Raw genomic sequence first — 16,356 nt, 5'->3', positions numbered from 1 at the left:
AGTGTTCTGCTTTGTCATTTTTATTCTCTCCTTTAACCGCCTGTCATAAGAAGCAAAACCTTCCCATCAAGACGCATGTTGCTGCTTGACTGGCCACCAGCAGGAATAAAACCTGTCCTCCAGCAGTCCACATCCTATTAAAAGGATGGATTGGATTCTGTAATAAGAATGCTGCAATAACCAAACCAAGCAAAAAGCCGGTGCCCTAGAGAGATTTTGTTTAATCATTCTCAGCTGCCAGGCTTTGAGAAATGAGAGGCCAACCACTGCTCTTTTCCTAGTTGCAGCTCAGGAGCTCTGCTTCAATGGGTACACATGTGTGAAGTAGCAGGAAGATTAGAGAAGAGAAAGCCTTGATTGACAGATGTTTTGCTAAATGGATAAAAAAGGAAATAGTGAAAATGTACTGTGTGAGACAATTCAAAGGGGGCTTGAAAAAAATGTGATTCTTCAAAATGACTGCACCAAATCAACGCTTCCTTGTGCATGATAGTTTTATACCAGTTCCTCTGCTGACAAAAAGAAACAGAAAAACAAGGAGAGGTAAATAAAGGATTGCCCTTCAGCCTAACTAATCTAGTAATAGCTAACACACTAGCATAGCATTTCTGAAAGTTGTGGGGAGAGGGTCCTTGCACCTTTGTAAGGAAGTTGCAGTAGGAAAGAGACCAGATTCCCCTTCTTATAAAGGACAGAAGCTGAGGGGAGACTGCCATCACCTAGCTTTCTAGATTACCTCCCTGCCACTTAAGGAAAAATCAAACAAGTTTACAATCACCTTTCCTTCCCCTCCCCCAACAGACACCCTGTGAGTAGGTGGGGATGAGAGAACTCTAACAGAGCTGTGACTAGCCCAAGGTCACCCAGCTGGCTTCATGTGTAGGAGTGAGGAAACCAACCCGGTTCACCAGATTAGCATCCGCCACTCATATGGAGGAGTGGGGAATCAAACCCGGTTCTCCAGATCAGGGCCCGCCACTCCAAACCACCACTCTTAACCACTACACCACACTGGCTTGAGTAAAGCAGATTTGGCAAAGAGCATATTGAGGACAGAGGAAACAGTAGGGTTGCCAAATGCCCAGTGGTGGCGGGTAAAATCCCACCAATCCACTGGGCTGCCCGCCGGCCAGCTGATGGCTGGCGGGCCCTGTGGGCGCGCGGTAAACCCGAAAGTGACGCGGACGCTCTGGGAATCTCAGGGGGAACTCTATGGAAACCATAGAGTTTTGCCTGAGATGGCTAGAGCATCCACGTCACTTCCGGGTAAACCCGGAAGTGATGTGGGTGTGTCGCACAGAGTGCACGCTACAGACACAGATCCAGAATGCTCCCTCTGGTGGAGCTAAGGGTCCTGGCAAGCCTAGGAAACAGGGTGATTACACCACTATGTCATACTGAAGCTCCAAAATAAAGGGATGGAGCATAGATCAGCTACCTAACCTTATAGGCCATATTAAGACAATATGTTTTACTTAAATTGGCATTTCACATGTAGCTAATAAGTATCTCACTGTATTGTTCTGAGGACACAAAAGGAAGACCCCATGGAGCATGTGCAGCTTTCCATGTGAACTCTGAAAAGGAGTTGTCTGGCATGGGCTGGGCATTCCTTGAGAAGGAAGGAAACACTTGGGAATCCATGAAAGTTTTTAATCACAATGGGTCTGTTTCGACTGTTAGAGTCGGAGAACCACTGTTCCACCATATGCTTCTAATATTTATCTTCAGACAGTACTTCACATTTTAATATGTTAAAATTAGTAGTTTCCCAATTCTCTTTACAACCTTTATTTGAAATGCTATTAATATTCATCTGGATTGTGTACTACATGTGATCTTTGTTGATGGCTAGTATAAACCTGTGACATGTTATTGTGGTATTGGGCTGACCTTTTCAATATTCAGCATTTCAGTAGAGAGTCTGTTCATGTCACCTCTGCATACTTAAGCAAAATGGCAAGCAACAGGACAATGCATTTGCAAAATTCTGAAAGGCTCAAATTACACTAACCTAAAAGATAGCTGAAAATTTTGTTTTACCATAGTTTGCTTTTTAAAAGTTAGCACACCAACTCCTGAATTTCTTCTTATTCTAACAGCAAATTATGAAACTAGATTTAGTCTAGTATCTTTCTAAAAATGATAGAACTTTTTAATGGCATGACCTGCTGTATAGTATCCCAAAGAGTATTTTCTTTAGTGGAGGTGGGCCACACTGTGATGAGAGAGCTATTTTGTAAGTCTATATTAATCCACACATACAAATTATGCAGCTATGAAGAGTTTGGAGAAACATTTTCATGTGGTGAGCCAAATATCCAGTAGCCTCACAACCCCTGTATTGTTTAGTAATGCCATATTTGTGCAAGTTATTGATCCACCATTTGCACCATTATGTAGCCTGCCCAGGTTGCCAGGTGAAGAATGTCTTGCAGTGTGCACTCAATGGAAGCAGTCAGTTCCTGGGAGCTCTGATGTGGAACACGTGTTCTAATCTATACAGTTTTGTATAGTTTACATAACATGAGGGAATGGCCGTTAACGCATGACCGATTTGGTCTGCTTCTCCCCCCCTAAAGTAGCGGTTTTCCAGTGGTCACATGCACGCTGTCCCCGCTCTGCGGATCAAATCTACCACGAGCGCGATTTACTTGCGTGTTTTCCAAGACCTGTCTTATCGCGAAATACAGATCACAATCAAGATAAATCCGGTTGTTTCATCATGCGTGAGCTTTTGCGTCAATATTCCATTAGTCCTTGCTGCCCAAGATTGTGTGTGTGCGTGCGTGCCAGCGTGTGCTTGATAATCACCCGGCCAAACGCAACCGGAAGTGATTTTTTATTATTATTAATGCCTGGCCGCCCTAAAGAGGGTGTGTTTGTGTAAAATTCCCCGCCAGATGCGAATGGATAACTAGAGGGCCAAAGATAGGAGGGGGGGCTCCTCCGGTAGATCAGCCACCCGCTGACACCAGGCCCCATGTACACCTCGCGCTGAGGCCACGCCTCTCCCTCACAGGCTCACTCCCCTCAGTGGCTCAAAACCACCCCTCCCCGGCCAGGAAAGCGAGCAGGCGACGCCAGTAAGCTTGACGAGACGGCCCAAGCATCCGCTCACCTCTCGCTGCTCCCGCCGAGCCGCCACTCAGCTGGCCGGCGGACTCAGTGTTCCCCGCTCTAGCCACGCCTGCCCTGAGCTTCCGAGCCTCCTGCCACCTCAAAAACGGAGACAGTGGAGCTGCAGGCTGGAGAACTCTGCTTTTTGCTGCAGAGCAGGAGGGCAGGAGAAAAACTAACATCCTGAAGTGAGTTGCGTTGGTATACCGGCATATCATTCTAGAGGGGAGGGGGGAGGGGAAAGGAAGACGCTAAGCACGCACAATCGCGTGACTGTGGTGTAATGACGTCGGTAGCGACGGAGCACTCCCCGAATATCCCACGCTATCCCATGTCCCAAACGCATGGAGCATCGGGTGGTGCACATAGCGTGGGATGGGAGACGGATGTGCGTTCACTTTTATGATCCCAAGATTAAAATAGTGTGAGATGAGAGAGAGATTAACCAGTGACATCTTGCCCATGTGTTAATGGCCATAGTTTTGATACAGAAAGGGATGTGTGATTTAAACTCAAAAATTCAGGGAATGCATTAAAAAGGGGGAAGATTCATAGATGAAAAGAGCTTAACAAGAACTTATCACAGAAATCAAAAAGGGCAAGAGTCCAGTAGCACTTTAATATACCCTACCAGAAAATATTTTCTGGTATACCCTACCAGAAAATATTTTTGTTAGTCTTTAAGGTGCTACTGGACTCTTGCCCTTTTTGACTACTGCAAACAGACTAACACGGCTACCCACTGTGAATTATCACAGAAAGAATTACAAGTGTCATTTTTCTGAGAGGAAAAAAGTGTTTCTACGGAACTTTAGAACACACTACCAGCATAGGAAAATGATTAGAACGATGGACTTAGAACAAAAAGACCAGAGGTCAAATTCATACTCAGCCATGAATCTCACTTGCAGTGCCATCCTAAGAAAAGTTATATCATTTACTTCAATGGACTTAGAAGGGTACAAGCGAGGACTTGTGAGACTCAGGGGGTGGAGGGAATCCCATGCTTTTGCCCCCCACTTTGCTGGGCCACCTTCCGGGCACATGCAGCAGTAACTTGGGCTCTCATTATCCCCTGCCCAGCTTAGGCAGCACCTCCTTCTCCTCCACCTACTGTATGGCCTTCCAAAAGAGACACTCAATTATGTTGTCTGTACTTTCTTTGGCTGGGCAAATTAGGGGGGAGGGGGTTCACATTTGCTGCAAAAGAATATTCCCTATCTGAGCCTGGCCCCGTTCTCTGGATCTATTGAGCCACATGGGGGCCAGCTTGAGCATTAGATATAGGATTAATCTGTTTAGTATTGCACTGTAGGTGACCTGGGACTTTAGACTAACCTAATTCACAGGTTGGTTGCAATAATAAAATGGAATCTCCTTTTTATGCTGCCCTGACCAGTACAAAGGAAGGCTGGGATAAACCTGGCCAAATAAGTCCAAGATTATTATTTTTTTATTTCAGATTCTGTGGAGGATTCACACATATATTGAAAAATTCTCATTCATGACAAGTCACAGTGGGATAAACGTGTTCGTTGTTGCAGCAAAGACAACAGTGTCTTGCAGTACCTTAAAGACTAACTAATTTACTTTGGCCTGTGGGCTCCAGCTCAGGAAAGCTTATGCCATAAATTCATTTATTGGTCTTTAAGGTGTCACAAGACACTCTGTTGTTTTCTCTTTCGTGGAAGTTTCATAGAGGTGTCCCTCAGCAGATTAATAGCACAATCCTAAAACCAACCAGCAAACTATTTAGGATGGTAACTAAACCCTATGCCTGCCTATGGAGGCATTTACGCCAGCAGGGCATCCTGCAAATGCCATGCCAGTGTGACTTGCCCACAAAGGGCCATAAATATGTGGCACCTGTGTAGTGCCGTGAGCTTTCAGAGAGGAGGGGGTTCCCTGCCAAGTGAACTGTGATATTACAATGCTTCCTTTCTTGTGCACCTGCTGACAGAAGTACGCCCGCCGACTTTAATACTCATCTGCAGAGCTCCCAGGAGAGTAGTTATTACAGGGTTCCTACACAGCAGGCCACAGTCCTTCACACAGCAGCAGATGCTGCATTGCCTTTGTTCTGTGTGTTGTGTTACCTATGTTGTGTGTTTTGGATGGCTGAGGGCATGGCGACGTCAGGGAAGCATACAAGCATCTCCATGCATTAGTGGCTTCCATATATAGTTGACACAGGGGCATCATCGGCATGCTACGCCATAATCAGTGGATGTCAGCAGTGTCACTATTGACTCTGGTGGAGTTGTTATGTACTCAGCTCCTTTTTTGGCCTTGCTTTTATCTGACAAGCCAGCACAGAATAAATGACTACAAATGGTGTTGCTACACTGGCATCTCCATCACATCATCACTCAGGGGTAAGAACTGAGCTGTAACATTTATGAGCACCCCTCAGTACTCTTTTCCCATTATTTCATGCACACTAAAAAATCTTTTGTTCAAGACAACTCATTTTTCTAGGCAAAAATGTAACTATGCTAATGAGAACAGGATAGATCAAGATCAAAGCAACGTTTTTAAAACCCTGATACTAATGACTTTTTTGTTTATATAGTACATTTAAGTCTAAAATTAACAACTAGAATGTATCAGGAATTAGTCAAGTAAGGGGGAAATTGAAGATCAGACACTCCATGAACCGCTATGAAAAAGACTTGTTGATTCCAAAAATTCTGCCTAGAATTCTGTTCACCACCCAATATATCTTTTTTAATCTCATTCTTCTCTGCATACATATTACCTGATGCAAATATGATGGACCATTTGCCAAAATAAGTCTGCTGAAAGGTAGAACTGTAACAGAAATTTTGCACATATTGGTTTAACTTCCATATTCATGCCCAAATTTAACCAACCTATACATTCAGCACAGTATTGCCACTCAAATTCACAACTGAACTGTGGAATCTCAGTGGAAACTGCTGAGATCAAGACATGGACCACATTATCAGAAATCTACACATAGTTCAGAAAACTCTGTACTGACACAGTAGTCTCAAGTTCAAAATCTTCCTGTTCCACTTCCTGTTCCATCTTCCTGTTACACTGAGGCTACAAAGGTTGCAGGGATTGGTAGTCACTATAGATAATTTCTCAAGTTTATTTTTAAACCAAGATTTACACACACATACGTCTCTTTCCAAAATAGATGAAGGAAGCTTATAGTTTTACGTTCTGAAAGAACTTCTTTCTAATACAGAACAAATAACATCACACTGATACACAAGTGAACAACAAAGGTATCCTTAACATACTCAGCTTCCCACAAAGGAAGGACTTTGCATAGTGGATCTTCAAAGGCACCAATTATTCCACACTGATCAGACAACCAGAACTAAGTGATTCTTAGAGTTCACCAACTCTAAGCACAATGTCAGTCCTAAACCACAAACAAAAATGGTAGCCACTTACCGGTTTCCCTCGAGATCTGTGTGAATGCTTCAACACCACTTTCTCCATAGTTCCCTTCTGAAGCTAGTGTAGACACATAGTTCCATCCAAGGGCTGTCACAATATCAACCATGGCTTGGGCTTGATAGGAGTCAGGTGGCACCACACGAGAAAAGAAGTCATACCTGGTGTTGTCACTTAATTCTGGAGCTGTAGATGCATAGCTGATTTGAGGTATCTACAAATAACCAGCATAAAAACATTTTTCAACTACATGCCTGAAGTGTAGTTTATTTTTCCCAAAATAAATTATACAGGTGGTGTCCCTTAATTAAAGCAACATTTTTAGTTTTTAATTTAAGCAATTTTTTAATTGCTAACTTAGGAAGAGTTTCTAGATACCACATTTTAATGAAGGAGGTGCATTTCTTAAGAAGATGAAGATGAAGATGATGATGATGATGAAGAAGAGTTGGTTTTTATACCCCGTTTTTCTCTACCATAAGGAGTCTCAAAGCAGCTTACAATCGTCTTCCCTTTCCACAACAGACACCTTGTGAGGTAGGTGAGGTTGAGAGAGTTTAGAGCGAATTATGACTAGCCCAATGTCACCCAGCTGGCTTCATGTGGAACAGCAGGGAATCAAACCCGGTTCTCTAGATTAGAGTCCGCTGCTCTTAACCACTACACCACGCTGGCTCTCAAGGTGGAGTTCTCCAAGGAAAGATATACTAGACCAATGAACCTGCCCCTATTACATTCTAAAAAAAAACTGAAACAAATGTGAAAAATGTCTGACAAATATCCACTTTACTGTGAATTGTCATATTTTCCTTTTTTAATGTTCATTTTATCAGTTTTTATTCATCTTTTCATTATTTAACATAATAATGCACACCACACAAATAATCCTTCTGTCAGATCCCCAACAGCAAAGAAAAGCCAGGTCTTAATGTATAGTAGTAACAAGGCAGTTGTTCCCATTCTTCCATAGCTGAACAGTAATTTCAAACAAGACTAATATCTAAGTAAAAGAAAGAGGGTAATAGTTTGAAGTTTTAACTGAATTGAGAAGAACAACAAAGCTACTCAAGGCTAAAGTTTAGCATAACAGTCATTTCCCAAAGTAAGCGTGAAGCAGGGCCGTCTTAACAGCATTATAGGCCCCCGGGCAAAGCAGTGTACTGGGGCCCCTACCTACACAACCACTCACAGGAATAATAATGTAAGTTGTCGATAGAATGAAATATATATTTGTTGGTACTTCCAACAAAATCAGTGTTTAGTAAAACCCATGCTAAATATGCATTTTCCAATAACAAATATAGTTCAGTATAGTATTTATTTATTGACAGCAAGACCCAACATACATAGATTAGCACGGGGCCCCTATGCTCGTGGGGCCCCCGGGCAACTGCCCAGCATGCCCATGTGTTAAGACAGCCCTAGGTGGAAGGAATAGTTCCCATTGTTGTCTACTATTTGGGGGGCAGGACCCTCTCCTTCCGAGGTCCAAAAGAAAATACTGACATAGCAGAGCTTATATTGGTCTGGTGTATGAACATCATCTTTCCTTCTCAAAGGTTCTATGGACCAGCTTTCCTCCAAGCAATGGAGGTTTCAGTAAGGAACAGAGAAAGACTAACAAATGCCAGAATGTTGGTAAATACTCTATAAGTAGGTGCTCAACTAGGAATGCTCAGTTATCCTTCAGTTCAGTATAGCAATCAAAGAGTTGGACACTGGAGAGGCAGCTACTCTGCAACAAAACACCTTGAATAAGGGAGGTTGATTTCTCATTGTGCCCCACTACCACATGTGGTGGTACCACCATCAACTTCAGATAGTTCATTTTACATTTTATGTTCCAACTTACTCCTTTGGTGTTCTTAGTGCTTTATAATGCCATCTTCAGCAGAGCTACACCCTTCTAAACCCATTGACTTTGATAGGTTTAGAAAAGGATCACTCTGCTTAAGATGGCACCAAGAACATGGTAGCATAGCTCATTACCCATTAATGGCCACTAAGTACATTCTCAAACTATAACTCCCATGAGGCCGTGCATTTCCTCCTCCATGCCCCCACTATCTATCATTTTTTTAAGTTTGAAATTTTTTGAAAGAAATACATGTCAGGGCTTGTTGCAACACGAAGTCCCTGGCACCCTCATTAACACTTGAAAGCTGAACATTATTTATTTAACAATCTGATGACCCAGAGGGGACAACAACAGAAAGCAAAGGAAAGAAAAGCATGGCTGAGCTGTTACTCTGTAGCTCAAGTGGCTACTGCATAGCTCTAAAACTGCTTGGCATGGTGTACAAGCCAGCTATTGAACCAGCGACATCTAGGCAATACCCACCAGAGGTTCCACATGCACGTAACCAAGGAGTTCAACCACAGTAAGTTTGCCCGATGTTCACACTGAGATCAATATTCTCAGCATCCCTGAACTCAAGTGCTCACATGGGATAACATCTCTTAAGCTCTCTCAGGGAAACTTCACAGCTTTCTCCCAGTTTCCTCACTCCTCCTGCAAAGAATCAATACTCCTGCTTCCATGATGCTAAGCAACTGCTCACAGAAAGCTTTCACAAGAATTTTTTTTCTCCTACCCCCAATGAAGCAACATTTTTAGACCCATCAGTTCTTAAAGACTTACACACCGAACAGAAGGACATGTAGGTGATTTAATGCACCCTGGTCCACCTTCACTGTGCATATGGAGTTCCACTCTTGAATCAGGAAGGTGCCACAAAAAAAAATGGTGACTTTTCCATTTTATGCAAGGGAAAATGCCCTAACATTCAGTAAAATGGAGTCACAGTTACTGGTGTCATATTAATGAAAGAATGCAGTACTTTGGGGGGGGGGTGAATCATGCTTATTGGCTGTTGTATGGTACACATAAAGGAAAGCCAAAATATGTTTGTCTTCACATATGCTCACATTGGCAAATCCCATTGATTCACAGAAAGTATAAGCAAAAATATGTTTAACTGATAATATGCAGGCATGTAGATAAATTCAGGGGTGGGGGCTGTTCAGAAGAAACCCAGGTTTATACCAACAACTTTAAAGAAGAATCAAGTTATTATGCACAAACTGTCTCCAGTGTTGCTGTGTACCTCAGACTAAATACATCCCCTCATTTTATATGACAAGATTATCTTCTTAGTTTGAAAATGTGGGGCTGAATCCAAACAGCTTTTCCACTCAATCTCACTTAATGCCCCTCCTTATTACAGCCCCTATCCCACAAACCCTTTTATCCTTGAAGGTCCCATGATCCCCAACCTAGCCAATGATCCGACTCAGTAGCCCAGTGCACATGACAGCTCTCGTGTTCACTGAACGCATAGGGATGGAGAGCGGGACTGAGCAAGCATGCTGGCCCCACCCTTGCATGGTCACCAGGTCGTCTTCAGGAGCAATGTCACTGTTCACAGGGAGGGAGAGTGTGGTCCCTGCCTCCATACCACCACCCTTGCAAATAACCAGATGATCACACGGAGGCAAGTGGCAGGGCTAGCAAGCTTGATCCCGCTCTCCCTCACTGCACATTCAGTGAATGTGTGGAGCAGTTGTATGCATCAGGCTAGTATAAAGCAGATTCATGTGTACATGGCATGTATGTATGTATGTGTGTATACAGATTCGGCTACCACTACGTGCAACCTGAAAATCCAAGTGTGGAAATCACTGGTTTCCACTTTCTCCACCCAGTGTTCACTGCTACACTTTACATGCATTTATGTTTCATTGAGTCCAAAGGATAGGCAGTAAAATGTTCCCAGTTGGCTAGAAATGAAACACCCATTCTAAATAGCCCTAGTATGCAAATGTCCTAAAATAACCATGAGGTCAAGTGAACTATGGTGCTATATAAGGGAAAATAAAAAGGAATAGGAGCATACCTCATTAAGTCTGGGAGTCCCATAACTGCTACTGACATTGCATAACCTTAATGAAATCTATCCCTTTAGTACTCTATCTTCTCCCAGTGCAGTTTTAGGTCTAGTTTATTGTTTCAGCTGTTTGTAGCATGGCGTAACTATTTAGAAGTGAAGGGCATTAAAAGTCTAAGTGTTAAGGAATGCAAGTCCCCCAAAGAAAACAGTTATGGGAGTTCCAGGCAAAGTTAAGGGGAAGGGGAAGGGAAGGTGATTGTAAGCCAGTTTGATTCTTCCTTAAGTGGTAAAGAAAGTTGGCATATAAAAACCAACTACTACTACTACTACTACTACTCCTTTCCTTCTCCTTCTTTCCATTAAATCCCCCATGATTTTAGTGGAAAGATTTGCTTAAGTTTCCCACTCATATCAATGTGACTTACTGTACATTGCAATCATGCATCAATAGGCTTAGAGTATAGTAACGTTGCATAGGATTGTACTAGTAACGTTTAACTTCAGTTAATAGTATTGAGCTTGTCTAACTAAAGGTATTATTGGGTGTTGTCTGCAAAATGTCTAGTAGCTAGTGAAATAAATGACAGGATACACCACAGTTCCAAATCCAATGCAAACCATTGTCATCAATGGGCTTTGGTGTCAGACTGCAGAGTTGTGCTTGCCACGGGAATACTACCAAGATGGACTTCCCATGGCAACTGACCTTCTTCCATGCTATGATGTTCTTAATTCCAAGGAGGCTTAATACTCACTCGTGGCTCTTAGAAATGCAGCACCAGGATCACACAGTGAACACTTGTGAGTCATGAGCATGAAGCAGGCACAATTTTGGACAGGTTCCCCATGCAAAAAGTACTGATATTTGGTTAGTATTGTAGACAAGTACTTTTAAAATCAAAACAATAGCTACTGGAAATTTAACATTGTTACTCTTCCAAACCTGGCATTTTTTCATAGCAAGTAAAATAGTTCAGCAGATATTTTTCTCATACTAACTGAGCATGCCACATTGGAGTTCCTTAGGAGATGCTGCTATCTGATACAGTAGCCTCGTGGATGCTGGTCACAACATTAACAACAGGATCAGTAAGGGCTTATAACTGTAGTTTTCAAATGATTTTTCTACAGGAATAGGAACCCCACAAGCCTTAATGGGTTAACATTTGCTATTTCATTCTGCCTTAGAACCTAAAGTTTACCCACAGATCCAAACCACAGACCCCGTTTCCACAACACTGAAATAAATCTGAATCAAACACATCATAGGCAAGGAATTACTACTGATTAACCCACGGGGCAAATTTTAAAAATTGCTACTAGGTGGCAAATAAGTGTGAGGACCACTCCAGAAATCAAAGAATCATTCATAACACCCTCCATATAACTGTCGCCTTGTTAATTATTTAATCAGAGAAACACAGACATAGCACAAAAGTAGCACTGGAGTGGCCTAGTATGGAACCAATTTCAGCTCAGTGTGCATTAAAATGTGATGGCAGTTATGCAGAAGATGTGATTAAAACAAAAAAAGTACAAACGCATACCAGTGTACTGCATGCCTGGTTCTAAAAGCCATGTGCCAGCCTGGCAGTGTTTGCTCTCTCAAGCAGGGTTCATCTGGTCCACAACACACCAGGTAAGTGTTTTGGCATGGCCATCATTCTTCTGCAAATCAGCCCTGCCTATAAGATTTGTTTGAGAAATGGCAGTGTGGAATCCAGTAGGTCCCCACAAGGGTCCCATCGTTAGGGTGCAGGGTGTGTGTTAACTGGCAGCAGCTGTATGGGGTAGCACAATGAGGCAGCTGCCAATGCATGCCACAAGTACGTTTGCTCCCAAGCCACAAGAACACCTCGTCTGGGATGACAACTCCCTTGGAACCAACTTGATTCCCTGTAGGATAGAGCAAGGGAAGTGAAGAAATGTGAAGTGAAGAACCGGCTATCCAGAGACAGTGAGGGTTTCTTTTTTCCCTCACTGTAACTGTGTCTCCAAGTGCAGCATTTTGGTTACCATTTCCTGTTATGAAAAGCAGTCACCTAGTGTGGGAGGGGAGGATAAAGGGATTCCTTCAGCCATATCACCAGAAAGCTCCAGCTTTTGAACTATTCTCAATACATAGTTCTATCCCAAGTCTGTGGCTTGATTATGCTAGAGTATTAGGAATGGACGTTATGTAGGCAGATGGTCCAGCAGCCTAACATTTATGCTTCAACCAAGGCACCACCTGAAACAGATACTACTAAGAGCACTTTATAAATATGTAGTAGTTTCCTTACAGAAAGTAACATTTGTAAGCTACTAATAGTTAACAAGTATCAGCACAAACTATTAGGTCAGCATCCTTATTGGATAGGTGTCTTGAATCACAGGCATTGGGGTTAGGGATGCTGCTGAATTACACTAACTTGCTGATTTGATTCCACTATGTGCATTTTGGCCCCGTTTTTCTCCCTTGTGTGAATTTAACCTCTGAGCCTTCATTTCTGCACCATTTACACTAATGGCAAGGAAGGACAATTTTTGCCAATTCCCCCTCCCACTGCTGTCCTCTGATTTGCTCAACATGCTGTTCCTTGGAGTACCCTGTCCCCCCACCTCCAGGAGCAGCATTTTAGGGAGATTTCAGGCTGCAACAGGATGGGAAAGGCGAGAAAATCCCATTCTGCTGAAAGGAATCCCTTCTGCAAAAAAAATTACAGCTGGATCCACTCCCTCATTATTTATAAAAATTATCAATATACTGTATATAAAACATACTGTATAAATTGCACAAAAAATGTAAACCAGACCTCAATCATCAATGCAATCAAAACAAAACCATAATCAATAACATTATATAGAAACACTTTTTAAAAAACAGTTTAAACGTTCATCCCTAGAAGGAGGTATTTTTTTCATTTCATGTGTAAATATGCGTATATTATACCATAACCAAATGCAAATTTATCCTGAACGTACCAGGAGGAAGAAAAACACCCAGGGAAATGATGCAGTGTCATGAAAATGAAAGCAAATGTTGATTAAAAGAATGACTTTCACTATTTAAATTTTAGCTTCTCATTATTTTAATAACTAATTGGATCGAGTTTTTTCCAGAGTCACAGGCCTGTGGGAATGACAGAAGCAGAGGCCCAAAATACCAGTTTGACAAAAATAAAATTATTAAAAAGGAGTGAATGAAACCCAAATGAAGCCCAGTAGCTACACACTGCTAGGGCACAGGTTACAAGCCAAAAAAGGTTGCAGGACCAATCAAGAGTCCAGCCTCTTAGTGAGGTTCTATTGTTTTCCCCTAACAAAGTACAAGCCCAGAACATACAGGGTTGCCAGGTCCCTCTTCACCACCAGCAGGAGGTTTTTGGGGCAGAGCCTGAGGAGGGCGGGGTTTGAGGAGGGACTTCAATGCCATAGAGGCCAATTGCCAAAGTGGCCATTTTCTCGGGGTGAACTGATCTTTATCGGCTGGAGATCAGGTGTAATAGCAGGAGATCTCCAGCTAGTACCTGGTGTCAAAGAGCTCCCCAACCTGTCTCCACCAGTTGGAGGCTGCTTTGGTTTGGTCAAAAGTTTTCCAAAAGACAAAACCTTGAACTCCAGGCTTTCGCCCCAAGTCCAAGGAGTAGCTGCCACCAGTCCTTTCAAAAGGTTGAGCTCCAGGGGGAAGATAAGGGCAATCCTCTCCCAACTCACTCCAAAATTGAGTGTAACGCTTACCCTGCAAGGTTGAGACCTGCCAGGGAAAGATTACACTCCCAAAATGTCTTAGGTTTTTGGTAGGTGGTTTTTACACTCACACAAGGCACTTAGAATTTAGGCTTGGAATCCCAAAATCACAGACACAAGCCATTTAAAGGCTAACAATTTATTTATAAGATTCAAGCTGGTTTACAGGAAAGAAAAAGTCATGAAGTGTTAAGCAAGAAAATAATAAACTATTTAGCTTAGCTAATTAATACATTCAAAAAGCCTTTTTGGTTCAAAAGGATTGGCAAAGGTTTCTTGCATCAGGTTTATAGTTACCAACTTCCAAAGATGCTTCCAGTATTCAAGAGTTTCAAAAGGTTGTCCAAAAGGTTTCTTCAAGCAGGGTCAAGTTGACCAGAGTTTCCCCGTAGGGCCAAAATCAAATGGGTTGTGATGCAGCCAGCACAGCTCTCCTGCTGTACCCCAAAGCATGCATAGTTTTATCAAGGGTTGGTTTGTCCTTATATTCGTTTTCTCAGTGGCATGCGCTCATAGAGGCCAATTGAGAAAACGCAAGCATTTAGCTGTTAATTAATCGCTTGGTCAGAATTGCTGACTCATTCAGGGATGTGTTCAGGTGAGGAAGCCTGCAGAACTACCTGCACCTGGACATTGTCATGATGGCTGACCATTTAATTACCATGGCAATGCACGGCCTTGCATTCCAAAAAGGGGAAAGGTTAACTAGCACCAGCTGGGGCTTACCTTGCTCCCTCCACAAAAGCAGTTTTCAAAAGGAAACTTATTTTTCTAGTCTAAAATCCTAATAATACAAAACTCATAGGCCTCCCAGGCCTGAACCAAAGAAATAACACACTCCAAGAAATTGAGAGGCCTCAACTTCTTGACACCTGGAGGCTGGCAAACCTAAGAATAGAGCACCTTACCCCTAGAAACTCACAGATCTGTAGACTAGCCAAGACACAGCAGCAAGTACATGGAGGACTGGACTGTTCATATTCAAACCTTTTTGGCATAAATCTTTTAAATATATCAGTCATTAAAATACCTTTCCTTTTATCCCTTAGAAGCTCCTTGATCCATTGATCTTGAGCAGCATATAACTAGTGTTTGAGGGATATAAGGACTGAAACAAATCTTGCCACTGACAATGTAGTCATTAAAATACAGTATTTAAATGATAGAATATCAATAAAATAATTAAAATCTGTGATTCTTAAAGTGCTATGTAGTCTATTTAATAGAGTTTAGCTTGGGGGGGGGGGTGCTTGGCGCAACACTTTTAAAGAGGTTTCCAAGAATCTTGCTACCATCAGTGGATCCAGACTGTTTTCATGGGAGCAAGGACTTCTGCCAGAAGAGCAGAAACCATTTTCCCCCTCCCTTTTCCATAGCAACACAAAACATTCCCTGAAATCCTGCTCCTGATGGGTCCCCTCTCCTCCAGAAACAGGTGCTGTAGAAGGGGGAACAAGAAAATCATGCTCCGCGTGCAAAAGTTCTTGCGTTCATTAAAACATTAGCCTGGATCAGGGACTTACAGACACAGAAAGCATATTGGTAGCATGATTATTAATGGATTGGGTCCTACAAATGTACTAATTTGAGAGCCAGAATGGTGTAGTGGTTAAGAGTGGTGGTTTGGAGCGGTGGAGTCTGATCTGGAGAACCGGGTTTGATTCCCCACTCCTACACATGAAGCCAGCTGGGTGGCCTTGGGCAAGTCATGCTCTCTCACCCCACCTACCTCACAGGGTGTCTGTTGTGGGGAGGGGGAGGGAAGGTGATTGTAAGCCGGTTTGAGTCTCCCTTAATTGGTAGAGAAAGTCAGCATATAAAAACCAACTCTTCTAATTATGAAGGAGGTTAGGCCTCATTCCAGGACTCCATACAGCACCTTTTCCTCAACCTGAACAGCTTTTTGTCTGCAAAGGTTTCCTTACCCTTGGCAATGCCTTTGGGAGGGTCACAGCAGGTTGCTAAGTGCGGGGAAAAGCAAGGCGAGATCTGCTTCCATATCCATTGTAGCCAAGCTTATATTTATTAAAGTCATGAAGGTAATCCACTGCAAGAACCCAATGCACAGGTTATGCATTTGACTTCTAATGAAGCCTAATTAAACTCTTTCTCAAAGTTCTGCAAATTTAGGCTTGGAGCAGGAAAAATACATGACGCACAGGCAGAAAGACATCTTCTCAGCCAC

The 16,356-nt window shown here is 42.6% G+C and overlaps 1 protein-coding gene across 2 annotated transcripts in view; it reads right to left on the bottom strand.

Annotated features, from left to right (window-relative positions):
• GRM8 (glutamate metabotropic receptor 8) overlaps positions 1–16,356 on the bottom strand; it is a 599,857-nt gene that overhangs the window by 483,279 nt on the left and 100,222 nt on the right. For both annotated transcript variants that reach the window (XM_056846078.1, XM_056846079.1), the window contains exon 2: positions 6,550–6,766. In XM_056846078.1, the coding sequence (XP_056702056.1) occupies positions 6,550–6,766 (217 nt within the window). The remainder of the gene's footprint in view (positions 1–6,549; positions 6,767–16,356) is intronic.

The sequence above is a fragment of the Euleptes europaea genome, chromosome 3 (assembly GCF_029931775.1).
Source record: "Euleptes europaea isolate rEulEur1 chromosome 3, rEulEur1.hap1, whole genome shotgun sequence".
Lineage (NCBI taxonomy): Eukaryota > Metazoa > Chordata > Lepidosauria > Squamata > Sphaerodactylidae > Euleptes > Euleptes europaea.
Note: the sequence above shows the minus strand (reverse complement) of the source record. Positions and strands in the feature narration are given on the sequence as shown.